Below are 20,431 nucleotides of genomic sequence, written 5' to 3' on the forward strand. Positions count from 1 at the left end.
GGGTGAAGCTCTCTCGCATTTCCTATAAATATCTGGTTGCTTTCTCTTCTTCTGTCTTTATGTACACACATAAACAAGGGAACCCACAGCAAGCGTTCCTGTGCACATGCCCATACATACATACACACACACATACACACACACTTTCACACTTAACACACATACAGCTTTATCCATGAGCCACAACGGGATCTGACAGTCCCTGCAATCACATCATGGTCCTCAAGTGAAAAGCTCAACTCAGGCAGCCCCCAAAGGACACCCAGAGCCTGATCCAAAAAAAAAAAAAAAAAAAGAAGCACCAGGAGTTTGTACAACACAGATCACTACAGACAAACTTGATTGCTTTTTTGATTAGTGGGTAAAGGGAATGGATTTGATACACTGCCTCGTGGAATATTGTGCAATTAATCCCCAATTGGCTTGGTAATGACATTGTCATACAGACTGGAAACTGGCAGAGAGACTGCAAAGGGAGGATGGAGACAAAGGCAGATGGAGACAGCGCTGGGATCAGGGCAGCCCATGTCGGGGGCTCGGGGTATGGAGTGAATGGAAGGGGAGGGGCAGGGGAGCACTGAGCAGGCCGGCTGCTGGGACTTGGCCAGTTCACACATAGGCTGCCCACGTCCCCCTGAAAAAGCTGCGTTACAGGAAGCAGCCTGAGCGCACTCAGCCTGGGCTGTCTCACCTCCGCTGTGGCCTCCAACACTCCCCTGCCATGAAGATGCTGAGATGGCCATTTCCAGCCCAGACCGAGGACAAGACCTCTGCACTCTGCATCCTGCTCATCTCCACTCGGATCTCTTACAAGCTCCTCAAAGTCACCAAGTAGGCATCTGGCAGCATCCTCTCCTCCCTCCAGCCTACTACACCCCCAGGGTTTCCTATCCTAGCGAATGGGACCACCAGAAAACTGGGCATCATCCTTAGAGCTGGCAAACGTGTCCATTTCTCACCATCCTCACTGCCCCTACCATCACTGGACCCCCTGATTGTCCCCTGGACTCGTGTTGTTGTTAGGTGCCATCGAGTCAGTTCTGACTCACAGTGACCCTATGTACAACAGAACGAAACCCTGCTCGATCCTGCACCATCCTCACAACTGTTGTGATCTTTGTGGCCCCAGCCTTACTCTCCTCTAGTCCCTTGGCCACAAGGCTGCCAGAGTGAGCTTCCCAAAACTCAAAGGCAGCCATACCATTCCTTTGTCCCCTGCCGGCCCAGGATAGAGCCAGGCTCCTCACTGTGGCCCTTGTAGCCTTCTGTGATCTCTCTGCCTTATCCATGCTCCCCTTTGCATGCCATACTCCAATCCATCCAAGGCCTTTACAGTTCAAGCCCAGCCTACTCACCGGCTCACCTTCCCCCCTCCTGCCGCTGGAGACAGTCTCCCCTTGGCCGAGCCCTGCTCACCTTGAAGCCTGCACTGAGACGTCATGGCCTCGGCAGTGACACCCCACCATCTGGCCAGGGGGGTGCTCCAGCAACAATAACTGACGCTACTGAAGATGCACTAGAGCCAAGGGCATAGGTCATCTCGAAACCCTGACAACCTTCCTGTGAGGAAGCATGGAGACGGTGCCCATTTTACAGCCTGGAAGAACAAGGAGCTTCCAAGCTGGTGAGAGGCAGAACTGACCTCCAAGCCAGGTTTCCCACCCCAAGCAGGATTCCATCCTTCTTGGTGGCTCCAGCTCATGCAAAGCAGATTACCATAAACCTGTTGCCCCACAGTGACAGTCTACCTGAATGCAAGTCTGTTTCCTTGAGACTGAAGCTTAACCCTTCAAGCACTAAATGCTGAGTCATGTGTCAAGAACGTACGCACTGAATATGTATTGTAGTCCTTAGCCTTCAGGCTGCCCCATGTATTGTCACCAGGTCCGTGCCTGGACCAGGCTCAAAAGAACTGTGTCCTGGGGCTGCTGGAGAGGGAGAACTGTTGGCCATCTTCATTCCAAACATCCAAGTTTCCCTACCCTCAGGATCTCCCAGCCCAGGGAAGACAGATCCGTAAATGAATTGTTGTGAGGAGCAAGCAATACAGGAAGGAGTCAAATGCCCCTGGGCTTTCTGAGTTCTTGAGACCCTTTGAGTGGCTTTTTTCTCTCCCCATTTGATGCATTTGAAAGGTCCTTGGGTGGCAAAAATGGTTTGTGCTCAACTACCAATCTAAAAGGTCAGCAGTTCGAACCACCCAGGGGTGCTGTGGAAGAAAGGCCTGGTGATCTGCTTCCATAAAAGTTGCAGCCAAGAAAACCCTATGCAGCACAGTTCTACTCTGTAAACACGGTGTCGCCATGAGTCGGAATGGATTCGATGGCAATGGGTTTAGGTTTGATGCATTTGGCACTGTTTGCTCTTATCGTGGATCTGCCTTGAGCCGAGAGTCCGTTCTCTCCTCCTCTTCCTAAGATTGTACTTGTCATCTGACGAGACCAGAGACAGCAGATCACCACAGTGGTTCGAGTAACATCTAAAAATAGAGTAGCTACGTTCTGAGCAAGGCCCTGAGGGTTCCTCTGATTAAAATGCATGAGCCTTGATATAGAAGGGCAATTTTTCTTTGCAACTTTATTTTGCTTATCGGCTGGTTCTGCGCCATTCTGGGTAGGCAAGTTGCAGTGAGAGAGAGGTTGGGATGGTTCAGGGGAGAGCAGGCACCTTGCTTGCTCCTTTTGAACTTGCACACGATGGACACAGAGTAGGTGTTTGGTGAATTGTCAGTGGTTCCTGAAGGTGGGGTTCAATGATGCTGAAGCCCAAGCCAGGCAGACAGGCAGTGAATCAAGGGGGAAATGATGTTGAAAATCAACCGTGTTCTTTTCATGTCCAAGAAAAAGCCTCGGAAAGAGAAAGAGGCAGGTGAAGTGGGAAAGTCATTGCAAACCCTAAAGCGGTTTAATAAACACTGAGAAAGAGCAGATGCAAAGTCTTTTATTTCAAAGGGACTTGAGGACATTCTCACCATAATTTATGTCTCCCTATATTTGTCTCGGAAGCCCTGGTGGCTTAGTGGTTAAGAGCTACGGCGCTAACCAAAAGGTCGGCAGTTTGAATCCATCAGGAGCCCCTTGAAAACCCTATGGGGCAGTTCTACTCTGTCCTACAAGGTCGGTATGAGTTGGAATTGAGTCGACGGCAACGGGTTTGGGTTTTGGTTTGGTTTTACATTTGGCTCGGGAGCACTGGTGGCGCTGTGGTTAAGAGCTCGGCTGCTAACCGAAAGGTCAGCAGCTCGAATCCATCAGCTGCTCCTTGGAAACTCTATGGGGCAATTCTACTTTATCCTTTAGGGCTGGTATGAGTCAGAATCCACCCGAAGGCAATGGGTTTGTTTTTGTTTTTTGTTTTTTGGTTTATATTTGGCTCATTGTATGAGTAAAAGTAATGAAATTGTCAATGAGAACATGCTAATTCCAAAAGAGCTGATTAAAGTTGCAGATGGGTTGCTCATTTGCCGCAACCAAACATTTAAAGAAAATTTCCAAATATGAGTCTCATTTGGCAAGGAAGAGTGAGTTATCAGAAAGCAGCAAAGTCAGGAAAGAATATTGCCTTCTTAATAATAAATACATTTCTTGGGCAAGAATTGCAAGGGAATTGTTTAAATTAATTTCCTCTTGGTTTGTTCGGTTTGTAGAGGGCGTTAAGTCCCAGCTGACAGCAATCTGTAAAAGTTTTAACATATTGGAAGTCTGATTTTCTTGCAGCCAGAATCCCATAGTCTGAAATGATTTCTCTTTCAACCCTGCTAATCAGACAGGCAGGGCTCAAGTGGATCCTAGTCTAACCAAACAGCACTTGGTCTTTTTGCAGGGGTATAAACGATATCAATGAAACCTTTAGATACAGAACTGCTGGCCATTTCTCTCTGGAGAGCTGGGGGGAGAGGGCCTCAGTGAGATTAAAATAAGGAATGAGAGGTGACTGGGAAAATCTGTTCCCACTCTTCTTAATGTAAGGCTTTGCTGGACCTGCCTTCTCTTTCTATCCCACCTTTTCTAGAATGTGCTTGAGGAAGCCAGGGGAACTCCAAAGGAGATGGAAGGGAGATCATTCCAATTTGGAATTGGAAGCAACAAAAGAAAAGACTTTGACTCTAGCTTTGATCTAGGCTCTGGTGATCTGCTGCCTTGAGACTTTCCTCTCCAAATTGATGATCCACCTAAGGGTGGGTCCCTGCCTTCTCCTCAGACTGAGTTCCATTGTGAGAGGGACCTGATGGCTCTTCTCATGAAGCCCCTTTTCTCCATTATTGCCGGGAAGCTGCCCCCACAGTGCTCTGGGCACAGGCCACCGGCACCCCAGAAGCTGAGCCACACACACGTGCCTCACACACACGCTGGCCCTGCCGCACCCACTCCTTGTTCCCACCAGCCTGGCCCTTGATGACGGGCCACCTAACGACTATCCCTTCTCACAGTCCACCCTAAACACCATTCCTAAACTTGAATTCTACCTTACTCTCCAACTGGCTTTGTCTGACTTCTGGCTGTTTTCCAAATCAAACCCATCTGCAAAAGATGCAGGTTTATACTAAAAAATAAATAAACTCATCTATGAATAAGCCCTGGTGGAGAAGTGGTTAAGAGCTCGGCTGCTAAACAAAAGGTTGGCAGTTCAAATCCACCAGCTGTTCCTTGGAAACCCTATGGGACAGTTCTACTCTGTCCTATTGTGTTGCTATGAGTCGGAACCAGCAACAAGTTCGGTTTTTGGTTTATGAATAAGCAAGTATACCAATAAACTGTCATTAAAAACAAAAGGTGGGCACATGCAACAGGTGTCTCTCACACGGTGGTGGTAAATCCTAAGACATGCTGCTACCCCCATCCCCAGCGGGATTTGAGGTCATATCAGACCAAGGTAGCCTTGCCTGGGGTGCTCCTTGGCCAGGGAAGGTCTTAAGTGTGTTTTAATTGATAACATAACCTTACAGTCCTCTCCTGTACCCCACAGAGTCTTAACCTAGAGTCCATGAAGGAACTTCAGAGTAACTTCAAACCCCTAAAATTATAGGCAAAATGTATACAGATGTGCGTTTTCCTGGTCCTTGGCTTTCCCTGATTTCTCAGGTAGTATAAAGGCAACAAATGTAATCCGTGTGTGCCCACTGGTGTCTCCCAATAGTGCTTCTTAGATCCTGCCCCAAAGCCTTAGTCTTGGTTCTGGAGCCAGACGCAGGGGCACCCCTGGGCCACCCTGGGCCTGGTGGCTGGTGTCTGTGGCCCTTTCTTGCTCCTTCTCTGTTGCGCCGTCGTCTTCCTTCCTTCCTTCGCTCTTTCCAACTGAATTCTCGTTTTTCCTCTCTCCCTAGTGCTTGTACGGCTGCTATGTCCATTCCTCCATCATCCCCACCTTCCACCGGAGGTGCTACTGGCTCCTTCAGGTAGGTGGCTGGGATTGGATTCTTCTTCCGTCACTGGTGCTGGGGAAGGGTCTGTGGAGGGCGCTGAGTGGGCGTGGGGTCATGCGTGTGGTGCGACTTCAGGCAGACACGCCTTGGTGAGCTTGCCTACAGAGAGTCCGTGGGGAGCCGGGGCCAGCGTTGTGGCTGGCCTGGTGTTGTCAGGTGCCAGGAAGGGGACAAGCTTGGTGGTGGGATGGTCTTCACCCACTAGATGCTTCAAGCATCCAAGATGCCCACATTTGCTTTTGGTGAGACCAAGATAGAAGGCTGAGCACCCCACCCACACCTGTGAAATGCCTGTTTGCTATGGGTTAGTCATAAGGTACTGTGGAAAATAGGCTTCCGGAGGCATGCCTGTTGCAGTCAGATTGATGAATTGGCAGAGTTGTTGGGAGAGAAGGAGCCTCTGCTCAGTGGGAAGTAGCTCCGTAATTGATTTGTGATGTCTGCCATGGAACAAGCTGGAGGAAATGGTGGGTGGGAGCCGCCCAGTTGCCCTTCTTTGTAAGGGCCACCTGTCTACCAGATCACTGGCCGTGCATGGGGTTTGTGCCCAGGTGTGCTGAGCCAGGTGTGGTCAGTGTGGAGGCCCGCCTAACCTCTTGCTAGTTAGGGGTGGTCTGTCCAGCTGGCTTGCTTGGTGTCTCAAGCTGAAGATGCTGCTGCTGGGGGGCCCTGTGAGAGTGGGAACGTCTGAGAGATTGATGCAGCCAGGCAGGATCGGTGTCCTTTTCAAAGCTTCGTCTGATGTCCAGCTACTCTTTGTGGAGCCTGTACCGAGGGGCGCAGCACCACCGCCCCAAGTTCTTCCTTTACCCAGGAATCACTCCCTCTGGCCTTTCCCACTGTGGGCCCCATTGTTGTTCAAGTAAGCAAACCCCTGGGCCTCAGTGGTCTGGGATCTCCCTAACTTGGGGTACGCAGTTGGGAGGGGCCTCGGAAGCTAGGGAGAGCAAGCCCCACACCGGCATGGCTTGAGTTCAGAGAGGAGAGAGCCACAAATGCCAGGGACCCACCCACCACCCAGGGAAGCCTGAATGGTGTTCACAGGACCCAGAGCCTCAACATGTCCTCCGTCCAGGGCTCCACCAGCCCCATCCTCCAACTGTCCCGTTCTCCCTCTGTTCCCAGAAACCGTTATCTGTGGTTCCACCTGCGCCGGTCCGAAGCGGGCTGATCTGCAGACACAGTTGCCCTGTGGTCAGTCCCCTGCCTCTGTCTCCCTTGGAGGTTGATGTGACAGCACCTGGTGTTCTAATTGCTCAGGGCTGCTTCCTGATGAAGGGGAGCTTCAGTGTGGTCATGGATGGTACTGTTGGTGTTTTGGTAATCAGAATGGACTCAAAGCTATCCCGCGACTCGTTGAAGGGTTTCTTTGCACCCGGGCTACAGGCATGGAGAGGGTTCCATGTTAAGAGCAGAGCTCTGGTGGTGTCAGAGCACGTCCCTTCATCCTCAGGGTCAAACACTGGCTGCCAGAGAACCACATTTCATCCTGAGCAGCCTGTAGCCCTTGTAAACTCTTTTCTGGTACTCCCAACCCCTGGGTGAGGTTCTGGCACTTTTCCTGCCCACCACCCTGCAGACGCATCAGAATGCCTCTTTCCCACGCTCTCTCTCCACCCGGGCCACACTGTTGTTGCCTGTTGGAGCGGCACCCCTGGAAGCTGGCTGCCTGCCAGCTTGCCCCTCTGCCACAGCCTTGGCTGTCTGCATTTTCTGGATACTTCCTCTCCTCCAGGCCTGCTCTCCCACACCCATGCCTGCCTCCCCTCATACTATTACGCTCTTATGGCTTTTTAATTCCACTAAATTTACTTTCCTAGAATACAGACACCATTGGGCAGCCATGAGGTCCGAGCTCATCACTTTCCAGCCTGCATTCCACGCACTCTGCTCCTTGAGCCAGGTGCCCCAGATCCAGCTGCTCCTGCCTAGTTTCCAGGCCAGGCAAGAAGTAGGGGAGTCCTAATCCTCTGCCCAGGCCTTCCCTCCCTTGTGCTTCAATTTCCTGCCCCCGCATGCTGAACTCATACCTGGGGTGATTCACGTGCATTTGAGTATTTTACCTTCCAGGTGGTGAGGAGGCCAGAGTCTCCCTAAAGGCTCGTATCACAGGGTCTTGTGTCTCCATGACTGACTTGGGGCCTCTATTTTCTGTCCCTTGTCCCCGAGGAACTCTCCACCCCCACCCTCATCCCCACCCCCACCTCCTCTGCATCCTCAAGTATCATCACTCTTGTTTCCGTGATCAGGTAACAAAGAAGGAATGCATATAGGTGTGGGGGCCCCTGCTGCCCCCCATCTGCTGGGCAATAGGAGGTTAAGGAGCTACGGCCAAGGCAATTAGCACGATGCTCGTTCTGCTTGGAGCAGAGAATGAAGGCAGCTGCCGGCACCACTTGGGGCAATTTGTTTTGGTGCTAATTACAACATCAGGATAATGACGGCGTGGCCAGGTTTCATTTCTCGATATTAAATAGGAAAGAAGTTGAGAGACGCTGGCCCAGATGGAAATGGGCCCAAGTTCGTCTCTAACACCAATTACCAATAAAAAGGATGGGGTGGGAGCGAAGATGCTGGGCAGCCCAGGGAGAGCGAGGAGGCAGGCAGCTTCGAAACGCTGCCCAGCTCCCAGGAAGCCAGCTGGCCCTCTGGACTGGGGAAAAGGGAGGTGAACTGGCCATGGTCCTCACACCCCTACTGTCCAGAGCCAGTGGGAGGATGGAACAGGGGAGCCTGTGAGAAAGGAGAAAGGAAGGGAGCTTGCAGGAAGAGGGAAGGAGGGCTGCTAGAGAGAGAGCGTGCGCGAGAGAGACACGTTCCTGCAGGCGGAGCCTCTATTGGCTCTGCCCCTCGCAGGCTCAGCCTAGTGGCCTCGGGCCACACCTATCCTCCAAAACCCTCCAGCCAACATTCCTCCAAGGCCACTTGGCACAGCAGGGACTTCTTCCCACATGTTGTTGGGTGCCATCAAGTCAATTCTGACTTATAACGACCCCATGTGACAGAGGAAAACTGCCCCATAGAGTTTTCTAGGCTGTGAGCCCTGGTGGCACAATGGTTAAGCATCTGGCTGCTAACCATAAAGGTTAACCGTTCAAATTCACCAGCTGCTCCTTGGAAACTCTGTAGGGCAGTTCTGCTCTGTCCTATAGGGTCACTATGAGTTGGAATCAACTCAACAACAATGGGTTTGGTTTTTTCTTGGTTAATCTTTATGGGAGCAGATCACCAGGTCTTTCTCCCGATGAGCCACTGGGTGGGTTCTCACCACGAACCTTTCAGTTAGCTGCCAGGTGCTTAACCATTGCACTACCAGGGCTCCTTTCTTCCCACATAGGCTTAGCTTTCTGTACAACCTGACTATGAGTCCCTGAGGTTGGGACTTTGGCCTTCTGTCTCCCCCAAGCACCTGCATGGCGCAGAGCCCCACCACCACCACCAGGGATGGGGCAGGGCAGGGTTTCTGCTGCAGACGGGCCTGCTGCCCTGGGATAGGGACGGGCAAGCATCACAGCCCTGGGGCATGGGGCTCCTTGGGCCTCCCCTGCACCAAGCAGAGGGTCAGAGCCAGACCCAGGGAGGAGGAGGAGGAGGAAAATGCTGAGTTGACTTGGTACTTGGAGTTTCAGATTCCTCTGGCTTTCAGGGGAGGGCTCTCTCTCTCTCTTTTCTTTTCTGCCTCTCTCTTCATTGCTAATAAATATTTTATTAGGATGCAAGCAAGGATACAAGCGAGGAACTGGAGCCCGCCCTTAGAATGGAGGGTACTGCAGCCCTGGTGGTGCAGTGGTTAAGAGCTTAGCTGCCAACCAAAAGGACGGCTATTCGAATCTACCAGCTGCTCCTTGGAAACCCTATAGGGCAGTTCTACTCTGTCCTACAGGGTCTCTATGAGTTGGAATCAACTCGATGGCAACAGGTTTTGTTTTGTTTTTTTTGAAGCCCATTTAGCCCAAGGGTGCATAAGGTCATTGCCGTGATCAGTGGGCACCATGTGAAGTCACCTGAACAGCTCAGGATGCCTGGATTGTGGGTCATTCCTGCCAATGGTGGGGTCCCAAAGCCCCAGGCTGCCGTGGGCCCCAATGACCTGGGTCAGGCACTTCTCCAGCTGGAGCTGGAGCCTCCAGGCCTTCCACTAGCAGCCCTGCCTTGAGGGGCTTTCCTGTGACCTTGAGAAGGTCACTCTGCTGGCTGCCATACACACTTTCTTCTGGTCACATCCCCAGCACCCTTGGAGGCTCCGAGTGTCAGAGCAGCTGAGCCCTTAGATTTCCTGAGCTCAGCTGCCATCGCCCAGATACGGCACTGAGGCCAGAGAGGGCGGGCCAGGCCGAGGGTCACCCCACTGGTCAGCGAGAGCTCAGGGCTGGGACCAGCCTCCCAGTGCCTTTTTGCCTCTGCTCCTGCTGCCTGAACGTCACTGTCACTGCAGCACCCAGGCCCTGAGCCTTGCCAAGCCCAAAAGCAGACAGAAATGGCCTCTCTGCCTCCATGTCTGCTGCTGTCAGCCCTCCTGCTTGAAAATTTTCTAATGGTGACCACAGAGGCTCTGGGCCTCCCTGCCCTGCTCCTGTGGCCTCTCTTCTGGGCCCTAAATGCCACCCCCTTCATCCTCTGGTGCAGTCTCCCCCACTCCTTGCCTGATCCCCCTAGGAGAGCCAGCCCACACGTCAGCACAGACTTCCTAGCAGATTCTGGATGGCTCATTTGGAAACTGTTTCTGCTTCTAATCAGTGTTTTCCTTTGTGCCCTTGTCCTCTAAAATGCTTAATGAATGTTTTCTGTGCTCAAGTGGATCAGGGGGTGTGTCCCTAGTGTCTGCCATTTAGGGGCCATTGGCTGCCGAGACTGGCTTGCTGGGGAGGCGGTGCAGGGGCTCACTCCTGGTGCATTCTGGCAGCACTCTGTAAGGCCTACGGGCCATGAAGGCTCCTGCGGAAAAGATAGGGAACCTGGCCCTTCTGGGACTGGGGGGCTCCTGTATTGTCAGAATATGGTGGATCTTTGAATTCTAGAATGTTTAGATTAGTGGAGGAGCACTTGATTTGGAGTCTAAGGGGCTGGGTTCCAGTTTTGCCTGGATGACCCTGAGCTTCCGTAGCTGGAAGGAGACAACCATCCCCACCCGCAGCCATGCCTGGGCCCTAGCTTCTTGCCAGGGAGAGCACACGGCAGTCTTCAGGTAGATCACCTGCACCTCACTGAATCTTCACCTGTGCAAATGTTTAACAAGCTCAGCTGCTAACTGAAGGTTGGGGGTTTGAGTGCCATAGGCTTGGAGGTTCCATGGCAACTGGTTTCATGGAGTCTTTACAACATGCCCCCATTTCACGGATGAGAAGACTGAGGGTCCCAGAAGTTCCATAGTCACCCAGTTAATGGAGAGAAGGACTGGGATGTGACTCCAGGGTCTAAGCTGTCATTGCTGCCCTCAGCTACTTCCCCATAGCAACACCCTTATCACCCCTTTTTATAGATGAGGAGCTTAAGGGACGGAATGGTTAGGGGCCTTGTCCAAGGTCCGGTGGCCAGAAATTGGGGGTGTGCATGGGTCCTGCACCTCCATGCTCTCTGCTTCCTGCCTGTCCATGAGACTCTGTGAGCCCAGTGTCCCCTGGGAGTGCAGGTGTAGGAACGGCATCCCCTCCCAGAGTGGGTGCTGTGGGCCAAGCACCCTGGTGCAGAGTGGCTTGTGTAAGCCTGGCCAGAAGAGCTCGGTGAGCCACACTGCCGAATGTGGGAGCCTGGAGCGTTGGGGGCAGGGGGCGCCATCTCAGAAGGTATCTGCTGAGGCTTCTCCGGCCCCAGGGAGCCCTCATGTCTGCAAGTGGAGTGACACCTTTGCCCTAGGACTCAACCACCTTCTAGGGAAGGAACCAGACCTCCTTTGCTTGCTCTCTGCCAGTAGGAGGAGCTCCCCCTTCCTCACAAGTAACCATGATAACTCTGTTCCCCATCCGCCCAGCAAAGCCTGGGGTTCCCAAATCAACCCCACTGGGCAGAGCTGAAGCCAAAAATGCTTGGTGGGCCCAGGCAGGCATCCACCTCAGAGTGGTCAACTTCCTAAAAGAGCAGGGCTGTGAGGCGGTCCCAGGGTCTGGAGGAGTGCAGAGGCACAGGAAAGGGCCCTGGACACCCAGGGAAATGTCTCCAGTTCACATTCCTGTCCCCAGCCATTGTGAGCCGACAAGGAGGCTGGCCTGGGGATGGCAGCCGCCTTGCTCTGTGCCTCCCAGGCCCAAGGCCCTGGAGCCCAGGCATGGGGTACCTGTGAGGAGGGCGTTTTTCAGGTCAGGAGGAGGAAGCTGAAATGGCAGCCCTTCGAGGAGCAGCCTCACAAGATGGGCCCAGGGCTCCAGGCCCCTCTCTTCCAGGCAGGACCCTCAAGGAAGCCCACACCTGCTCCTCCTTCTGGAAACATCCCCAGGAACAGCCCAGTTTCAGCCTCTGCGCCTGATACAGACCCTGAGAGGAGAGCGTCTGAGGCTCTCTCCACGCAGGCGTGTTCCAAGGGCGCCACCTTCCTTCAGGGACCCCCACTCAGTCTTTCATAGGTGACCACTGGGGTTGCCTCACTCTGAAGAGTGCTTCTGAGGGACAAACCCTTCCCTCAGATCCCTGAGGGAAAGCGAGCTCCATGCTTCCCCAGTCAGCCAGAGGAGAGAGCAGCTGAGGGTTTGAGGGACAGTGCTGCTCACCCAGCCTGTGGGCCTGGGACACCCCACAACGGGCCTGAAGGGAGATGCATCCCAACACCTCTGCAAATGAGGGCTTTATTATATACCTCTCCTGGTTAACACCACAGCATGCCTGTGGAAAGTAAAGGCCTCTCTGAGCCGACTGTGTGTAGTTCCCTATGAAGCGTCCTCAGGGCACATCACTTCCTCAAGTAGTAAAGTGAAGAACACAGCTGTCAGGTGATGTGTCCTGAGGGGTCCTCGAGTCTCAGCCCCTCCCCTCTGCTCATTGCCCAGGAACACTGCCCTTCTGGTCCCCCCAACAGCAGCACTAAGCGAGCAGACAAACACTCATTGGCCCCAGTCCTGAGGTGCACAGATACTTGAAACAATGTGGTTGAAACTACCCAGAGAAGCATTCGTTAGCTGTGTGGCTCTGGGCAGGTTACTTAATTCCTCTGAGCCTCGGTTTCCTCGTCAGTAAAACAGGGATGGTGACAGCATCGACTGTGTACGATTGTTGTGAGATTTAAATATAAATTAAATAGACTGCACGTTGTTCCCTGGGTGGTGTAAATAGTTAATCCACTCGGCTACTAATTGAAAGGTTTGCGGTTCAGAAGAAAGGGCTGATGATCAACTTCTGAAAAATCAGCCACTGAAAACCCTGTGGAGCACAGTTCTACTCTGACACACGGGGTCACCATGAGTCGGAATTGACTCGACAGTAACTAGTTTACTGGTTTATGTAAAAATGTAATACAGTTCCTGGCACCTGCCAAGCACTCAGTACAGGACAGGTGGGTTGTGCCATCTAGTCGATTCTGACTCATAGCCACCCTATAGGACAGACTAGAACTGCCCCATAGGGTTTCGAAGGCTGTAATCTTTACAGAAGCAGACTGCCACATCTTTCTCCCACGGAGCAGCTGGAGAGTTCAAACCGCTGTCCTTTCGGTTAGCAGCTGAGTGCTTAACCACTGTACCACCAGGGCTCCTCTGTCAGCACCAGGTGGGTCTAATAACTGACAACCTGATGCCCTGAGAAAGTTCTAAGACCCCTCCTGCCCTCCCCCATGCCACATCTCCCCTTTATCTCTCCCAGTGAGGGGTGAGATGAACTGACACCAGCCCCTTCCAAACCCTGAGTTCTCTTCCCGCCACCATCCTCTGCAGCCTGGACCTAAGTGGGGGTGGGAGGGTGTGTGTTTGAAGGGCAGTGAATGACTACAGCGGCACCTCCGTCCCTATAAATATCCCTCTGCAGCCCAGACAGACTTGAGGTATATTTAGAGAATCATCCACTCTTTTGCAACCCACGTGCCTCCCCATACAGCCCACCTCTCTCTGACTGGAATCTCAGCCACACCGGAAACCACACCCCACAGCCCTCAGGATTGCCCTGGGGTGAGCTGGTCACTGACAGGACCAGAGACCTGAGCACAGCCACCCTGTGCCTTCCGCGGCCCCAAGAGCATGTCTGCACTCACCCTTCCGTCTTCGGCCTCGTCCTAACAGTGGAGACTTCTCCACTCAGTATGAGTTGGCCACTCCACCCGCAGGCCATCCTGAGATGCAGAGGACAGTTCAACATTCTTTGTTTCTTTCAAATTTTTTTTTTTTTTAATGGAGAATGTTATCACTTCATTAAAAATACCTGAGGCATTTTGCTCAGTAACTGTTTTTATGTTGCATTGGGGTAAAATCGAAGTGGCTGGGAAGTAAAGCATTAAGGAGCAGCTTTGCGTGTGGACCCCATAATAGCACCACACGGTATCGAGACAGTGAGATTCCACAGGGCTCACCTTGAAATAAGGCATGGCACGGGGCCAGAGCACCAGTAGATATTGCTATTAGGCTGACACCTCTCTCAAAGTGTGCCTGAGGAGTCCCTGGCCCCTGAATCTAGATCAGCAGGGAGGGGAAGGTGCCCTGGGCCCACTGGACCATCTGTGCCCCCATCTGCAGATGTGGACTCTTAGCGTGGCTGTGCAGGGCATAAAAGCTGAACGTGGAGTCAGCCCTGGGTCTTCTGTCCTGCAGGATCCACCTCTTACCCTCAGCAAAAAAGAGAGGAGGATGTGGCGGGTGCCATGTATGGGATGGGTTGGGACAGAGGTCTCCCTGACACATGCTTCTCCCCTGCATGTGGTCTGGGGGTACCACAGCCCCGGCACTTGCAGCCACTCAGCCCTTGGTCAGGGACTCCATGTCCAGCATCTGTTGGTCTCATGGCAGCCATGGGAGGGGGTCAGGGCTGGAATGCATTCAGCCTGGTTTTTCACAGAAGAAGAAACCAAGGGTCAGGGAGGATAAGGAACTCCCAAAGACATAGGGCAGGCAGAACTGAACTGTACCTGGGCCGAGCCCTCCTGAGCCCTGGACCAGGCCCTTTAAACAGGCACAGAGGCCAGGCCTGAGGGGGTGCAAGCAGCAGTGAGCAGAGGAGAAGCGGGAAAGCGTCTGTTGATTCTGGATGTTCTTGGTCTCATTGGGACCAGGTCCCCATCCAGAGACCAGAGAGTCTATAATTCCCTGGTCACAAAGCCCAAGTCACACCACCCACCATCCCAGGCTCCTTCACTTTCCTATGGGGTCTGATGCTGTGTCTCTTTATTCCACACCTCTCAGCCAGCACACCTGATCCCACCCATGGGTATAGTTCCAGCCCCTGCCCTCAAAAGCTTACCGTGTGCTTGGGGACAAAGGACCTAAACCAGCTGCTGGCCGGCCAGTGAATTATAGTGATCAGTGAAACCATCCCCCCTCCTCCTGGGACTCAGCAGCCCAGGGGAGAGGGGCAACTGTGTGAGTCTTTGGGGAAGTTCCTGTTTGGAGCAGGAGGTGGAGGGACCTGCAGCATCAAAGCCACTTCTGACCCCAAAATTATGCACCTAGGAGGTGGCACGTAAAGGCAGCAAATGTGATGAATCCAGAGAAGGAGAATGTAGAATGGGCCATGGTGGTCAGGGGAGGCTTCCTGGAGGAGGAGGTGAACTTGAAGAATGGGAGAAATAAGCAGGGATTTCCTTCCTCGGCCATTCTGGCATGAGCCAGGTGTGGGCTGTGGTGCACAGTGGCCAGGGAGGCTAATGCTGTTGCAAGGGCGTTTCAACCCCCCAGGCTCCAGCTCCATGGACTGGGCTGCTGGGAAGAGACCCTTGGGACATTTGTACTGCGCCCCAGTCCCAGGTGATTTGCAGGGGAAGGTGGGAAAAGACCTGTTCTGCCCGCATCCCTGCTTGGGCTCTGGATAAGAGAGCAGGAGAGAGTGACCAGACCAAATCTGAGGTTGCAGGTTCAAGGTGGCTACGAAAACTTCTCCAGTGCCGACAATAATAATGATGGTCATTCTAGATTTTATTATCAGTAATAGTAACAATAGGAGCCCTGGTGGCTCAATGATTATGTCCTTGGCTGCTAACCGAAAAGTCAGTGGTTTGAACCCACCAGCTGCTTTGCAAGAGATAAGACCCGGTGATCTGCTCCAGTAAAAATTACAGCCAGGGAAACCCTATGGGGCAGTTCTCCTCTGTCGTATACAGTCACTATGAGTTGGCATCGACTGGACGGGGCACAACAACAATAATAGTCATGGATGCATGGTGGGCTTCCACGCCCCAGGTACTACTGTACTGAGCACTTTGCATGCCTGGTGAGACTAGCATTTGACTGTAATCACTGTGTGGAACTGAGGACGAGAGCAAAGGAGGCATCTGCCTCCAGTCAGTGGTCAGCAGCCTGGATGTGCATGAGAATGACCAACCCAAGACACCATGGTGCTACAGTCTAACAGGAAAGACAAGCTTGCAGCAAAGGGCTGTTGGATTGAATAAGGTGGAGATAGGCAAGGTCTTGAAAGAAATGCAAGGACATTGCCCCCAGGAGTGGTGTTTGCACTGAAGGAGAAGTAGGAGGGGCCAGATGAAGCAGGAGTGCTGAGGAGTGGAGAGGGTGACCTTTCAGGTAGAAGGAACAGCCTGCGTGAGGCCCACGACAGACGAGACCAGGACAAAATGGAGGAGCTGACCGAGTCCAGAGGTTACAGGACAGGAGTAGTTAAACCGAAGCCCCGTCTGACGGGCCATCTGGCAGGCTTTCTACCTGGGGAAACATGAGCACACAGCTAGTAAATGGTGCAGACCTTTTGCAGCAGGGAAAGGGGCACATTTTGGAAAAAAAGAACTAGGAAATGAATTGTGGCATCAGACAGGTCATTCTTGAGCTGCCTTCTTGTCCCGGCTTTATTCTAACTAGTAGCTTCCGAATCTTTCTCCATTTAATGTCCCTTGAATAACATGATGAGAAGATAAGGCAGACACTAGGAATTTACAGCGCTATGCAAAAAAATTGCTCAATTCCATTAAGATTTTAGGATCCTTGCCAAGGCTGCACAGTGAGCCGATATTATTTCCTTCTTAGACATCTTTGCTTGATTGCAATTTATGACGCCAAGGCCACTGCTGTACCCATCTAGAGCCTCCAGAAAAATATGACATTCCCCCCAAAGCGGCCACTATCCTCTCTGAGGAAAGTCACTGGGTATTTTCCAGAAGATTCTCTGGCCCTGATTCCTTATTTCACTCCTTCTCTGGGGGCTGCTGATGTCCAGGCAGGGAGATCAGTTAGCTTTTGCAGCTGGTCACCTTGGGGAGAGGAGCAGCCCCACAGTCCCTTGCAGCACAGCCTGCACGCCACCAGGGATGGAGGTCCAGCTGCTTGGCCTTCCCTTTGCAAAGCTGCAGCTGCACAGCAAGGCTGCTTTTGCCACCAGAGCCTCCTGGGGAAGTCAGACCCTCTCCCACTGCCTTTTGAACAGGGGTTGTTGTGGACTGAATTGTGTCGCCCAAAAATACGTGCTGTAAATCCTAACCCCTATATCTGTGGTGCCCTGGCGGCACAGTGATTAAAAGCTTGGCTGCTAACCAAAAGGTCGGCAATTCAGATCCACCAACCACTCCTTGAAAACCCTATGGGGCAGTTTTACTGTGTCCTATAAGGTCTCTATGAATCAGAATCAACTTGACAGCAACGGGTTAGTTAATCTGTGGAAAGAAGCCCTGGTAGGGCAGTGGTTAAGTGCTCAGGTGCTAACCTAAAGATCAGCGGTTCAAACCCACCAGCCACTCCATGGGAAAAAGATGTGGCAGTCTGCTTGTGTAAAGATTACAGCCTTGGAAACCCTATGGGGCAGTTCTACTCTGCCCTATAGGATCGCTATAGGATCGCTAGAGTCGGAATTGACAGGACAGCAATGGGTTTTTATATCAGTGGATATAATCCCATCCGGGAATAGTGCTTTTTTGTTATGTTAATGAGGCCATGTAGGGTATGTCTTAAGCCAATCACTTTTGAGATATAAAAAGAGTAAATTACGCACAGAAGCAAGCACAAATCAAGGAAAGACAGATGCCACATGGAGATCACCAAGGAACGCTGAGAAGAACACTAGAGAAGCTAAGACAAGGATTTTCCCCAGAACAGACAGAGAGCCTTCCCCTAGAGGCGGTGCCCTGAATTGTGAGAAAATACATTTCCGTCTTTAAAGCCACCCACTTGTGGTATTTCTGCTACAGTAGCATCAGGAAACTAAGATTGGGGGTTGTTGAGTATGGGGGGGACCTTGCAGCATCAGGAAAGGCTTCCTACTGGTTTCTTGCTGGGACCACCCAGACCATGTGGTCCATCAGGCCCTGGGTCGGAATCGACTCCACAGCAACAAGTTTGGTTTGGATTTGAGGTTTTTTATAAGCCACATGACTCCTCTGGTCGGGTGAATGAAACTCTTTGAATCTTAGTTTCTTCTTCTGTGAAATGGGCATCCACTCCCTCCCTGATGAGGTCACTGGAAGGAGGGATTGTGCTAACACACACAGAGGGCTTATGATGGTGCTTGGCACAGGCACCCCCAGTAAGAAATGGCTGCTGTCATTGTCCTGCTCTATTTCCAGCATCTTTGCTCTAAGAGATGGGGTAGGTGGGTCTGGATGGGGGTCCCCTGAGTAGGTCAAATGCCAAAAGCTAGGTCCATCGGAGGCAACTGTGTGATTCCACACCCTGTTTGCCAATTGGCTTCGCCAGCTCAGACAGGAATTGGATGTATGGTTAAGATAGAACCTCCACATTCTGGGGACTGCCTCCTCACACCCCCATCCTCCTCCATGCCCTCTACTCTCCACTCGGCTGTAAGAGGGACCACCATCTGCCCTAGCCCATCCTGTAAACCTGCTCTGTCCTTCAGCCCTTGAGAACTGGGGTGTACAGGCCAGGCTGGAAGACAGAGGAAGAATGAAGCTGTCAAGAAGCCTTTTCTTAGAGATGGAAATTATTAATTAGTCTTATTCTCTAGAACTTGTCAGTCTCTTAATCCTTCCGTCTGTAGAGGGGTTTATGCCTCCACTGTGCTTGTTGTCAGCTTGGCTAAGCAATTACTTCTAATATAAAGGCAGAACAATGGGCGATACAGTTTGGTTACTATCTTTATTTATCAAGCCAAACAATCCCATCTTCCCTTCCACAGCCCATCCTTCAAAGACGGGGAGAATGCAAAAGCTGCTTAATTTCCCTTCTAGATGGTTTATAATATGGGGCTTTTGTTTAATTATCCTCTTCATGTAATCTTCTGCCAACATTCTGTCCTTAATATCCTAATCTTCTTTGGAGCAAAGGGGAAAGTATGGTTTCCAAAGCAAAACACAAAAGTTTGCCTCAAGGAAACACTTTCTCTTTTGCCTCTGAAAGAACCCAAAGGGCCGAGGATGAAACTCAGATGTCATTTGACAAAGAGTGAAATGGTAGGTGCGAGTCTTCAGTGACAAGTTCTGTGTGTAAGCAACAGAAGCTTGCTCAGGCCTCCATCTGCATGCCATCGGGGGCTATTGGTTTACTTCAACATGTTACAGAGTCTGATTAGACAAGGAGGTCCCATGGCATGGCATCATAGCTGCTTTAACCACCATTTATATGGCAGCGGTGCCCCTGGATGGTGCAAAAAGCTAAGCTAACTGCTAACTGAAATGTTGGAGGTTAATGCAAAACCAGAGGCGCCTCGGAGAAAAGGCCTAGCAATCCACTCCTGAAAGATCAGCCATTGAAAACCCTATAGAGGACAGTTATACTTTGACATACATGGGGTCGTCATGAGTCAGAGTCAACTCAACAGCAACTGGAATATTCCACTGGCTCTCAGGATGCAGTATCCCCATACAAGGCACACGCCATGCACTGCAAACTTGTGGTGAATGGTTTTACCTGGACAGGTGTACACAGGGGTGTCGCTGCTCCTTCCCCCTGCCCCCAGTTCTCCTGTTCACCATCCCAGTCACCCCCAAAATGGGCAAGACTTCCTAGGGGCTTTCCTGTCTCCTTTTCCAACTACACTGAGGTCCACCTGGTAGGGAGTAAGGTGGAGGCTGTACCTTCCTCTCCACCATGACTGGCTACTGGGAGAAGGCCACTCTGGGTCCATAGTGAGAGACCACACTGATTTTGAGGGAGCCTCCAGCCAAGTACAGGCTAGTGGTACCCCAGCCCTGTAGACTGTAGGGCTGCTAAGAAGTCTTCGGAACCTGGGGCAACCTCATACTGTCCTTAGCCATCCTGCCTTGTGTCCGTCTTTGCCATTCCTGTAATTCTGCCTTCTCCCTCTGCCTCTTCCTTTTCTCCCTTCACCAGGTTATTTCCATCAGCTCGCAGATATGCTCCCAGCTTAGTAAAGCACCTCCTATTATTTTTGCATTGCCCTTCAGCTTCCCCTTCACAACACAATCTCAGAAGGTCTGTCTGTGGTTGCTGCTGTCCCCTTGCCCGCCCCCTCTTCTGTGTTTGCCCCTCTTCTTACAGATTTTCTTCTCCTCTGTGCCATGGATGAAGCTGTCTCATTGAGGTCACCAATGGCCTCCATATTGCTAAATCCAAAGGCCGTGGAGCCATCCTCATTTTAACAAGGTTGGCCATTTCCTCCTTCTGGAAAATTCTCTTCTGCTGTAATGCTCCCTGGCTGTCTCCCTCACTACCTGTTCTTTGCTATCTCCTCCCCTTTTCTTTTCTTTTGTTGGAGTATCTTGGGCTTCATAGGCCTTCTCTTTCTCTTTGTCTACATTTTCTCCCTGGATGATCTCGTCCAGTCTCACGGCTTCCAATGCCAGTTGTATGCTAATGACTCCTAAATTTATATCTATAGGCTGACATTACCACTAAGCATCAGACTTTCATATCCAACTGTCTACTCAACATCCCGTCTTGAATGTTTAATAAGCATCTCAAACTTCACTTGGCCAATGCTGAACTCGATTTCTCCCACAAGCCTGTTCCTCTTCCAGTCTTCCCC

The 20,431-nt window shown here is 51.8% G+C and overlaps 1 protein-coding gene across 1 annotated transcript in view; it reads left to right on the top strand.

Annotated features, from left to right (window-relative positions):
- Nucleotides 1-20,431, top strand: part of CAMTA1 (calmodulin binding transcription activator 1) — a 1,148,791-nt gene that overhangs the window by 826,054 nt on the left and 302,306 nt on the right. Inside the window, exon 6 of the mRNA XM_023739374.1 lies at nucleotides 5,324-5,395. Within this exon, the coding sequence (XP_023595142.1) occupies nucleotides 5,324-5,395 (72 nt within the window). The remainder of the gene's footprint in view (nucleotides 1-5,323; nucleotides 5,396-20,431) is intronic.

The sequence above is a fragment of the Trichechus manatus genome, unplaced genomic scaffold, assembly GCF_000243295.1.
Source record: "Trichechus manatus latirostris isolate Lorelei unplaced genomic scaffold, TriManLat1.0 scaffold00133, whole genome shotgun sequence".
NCBI lineage: Eukaryota > Metazoa > Chordata > Mammalia > Sirenia > Trichechidae > Trichechus > Trichechus manatus.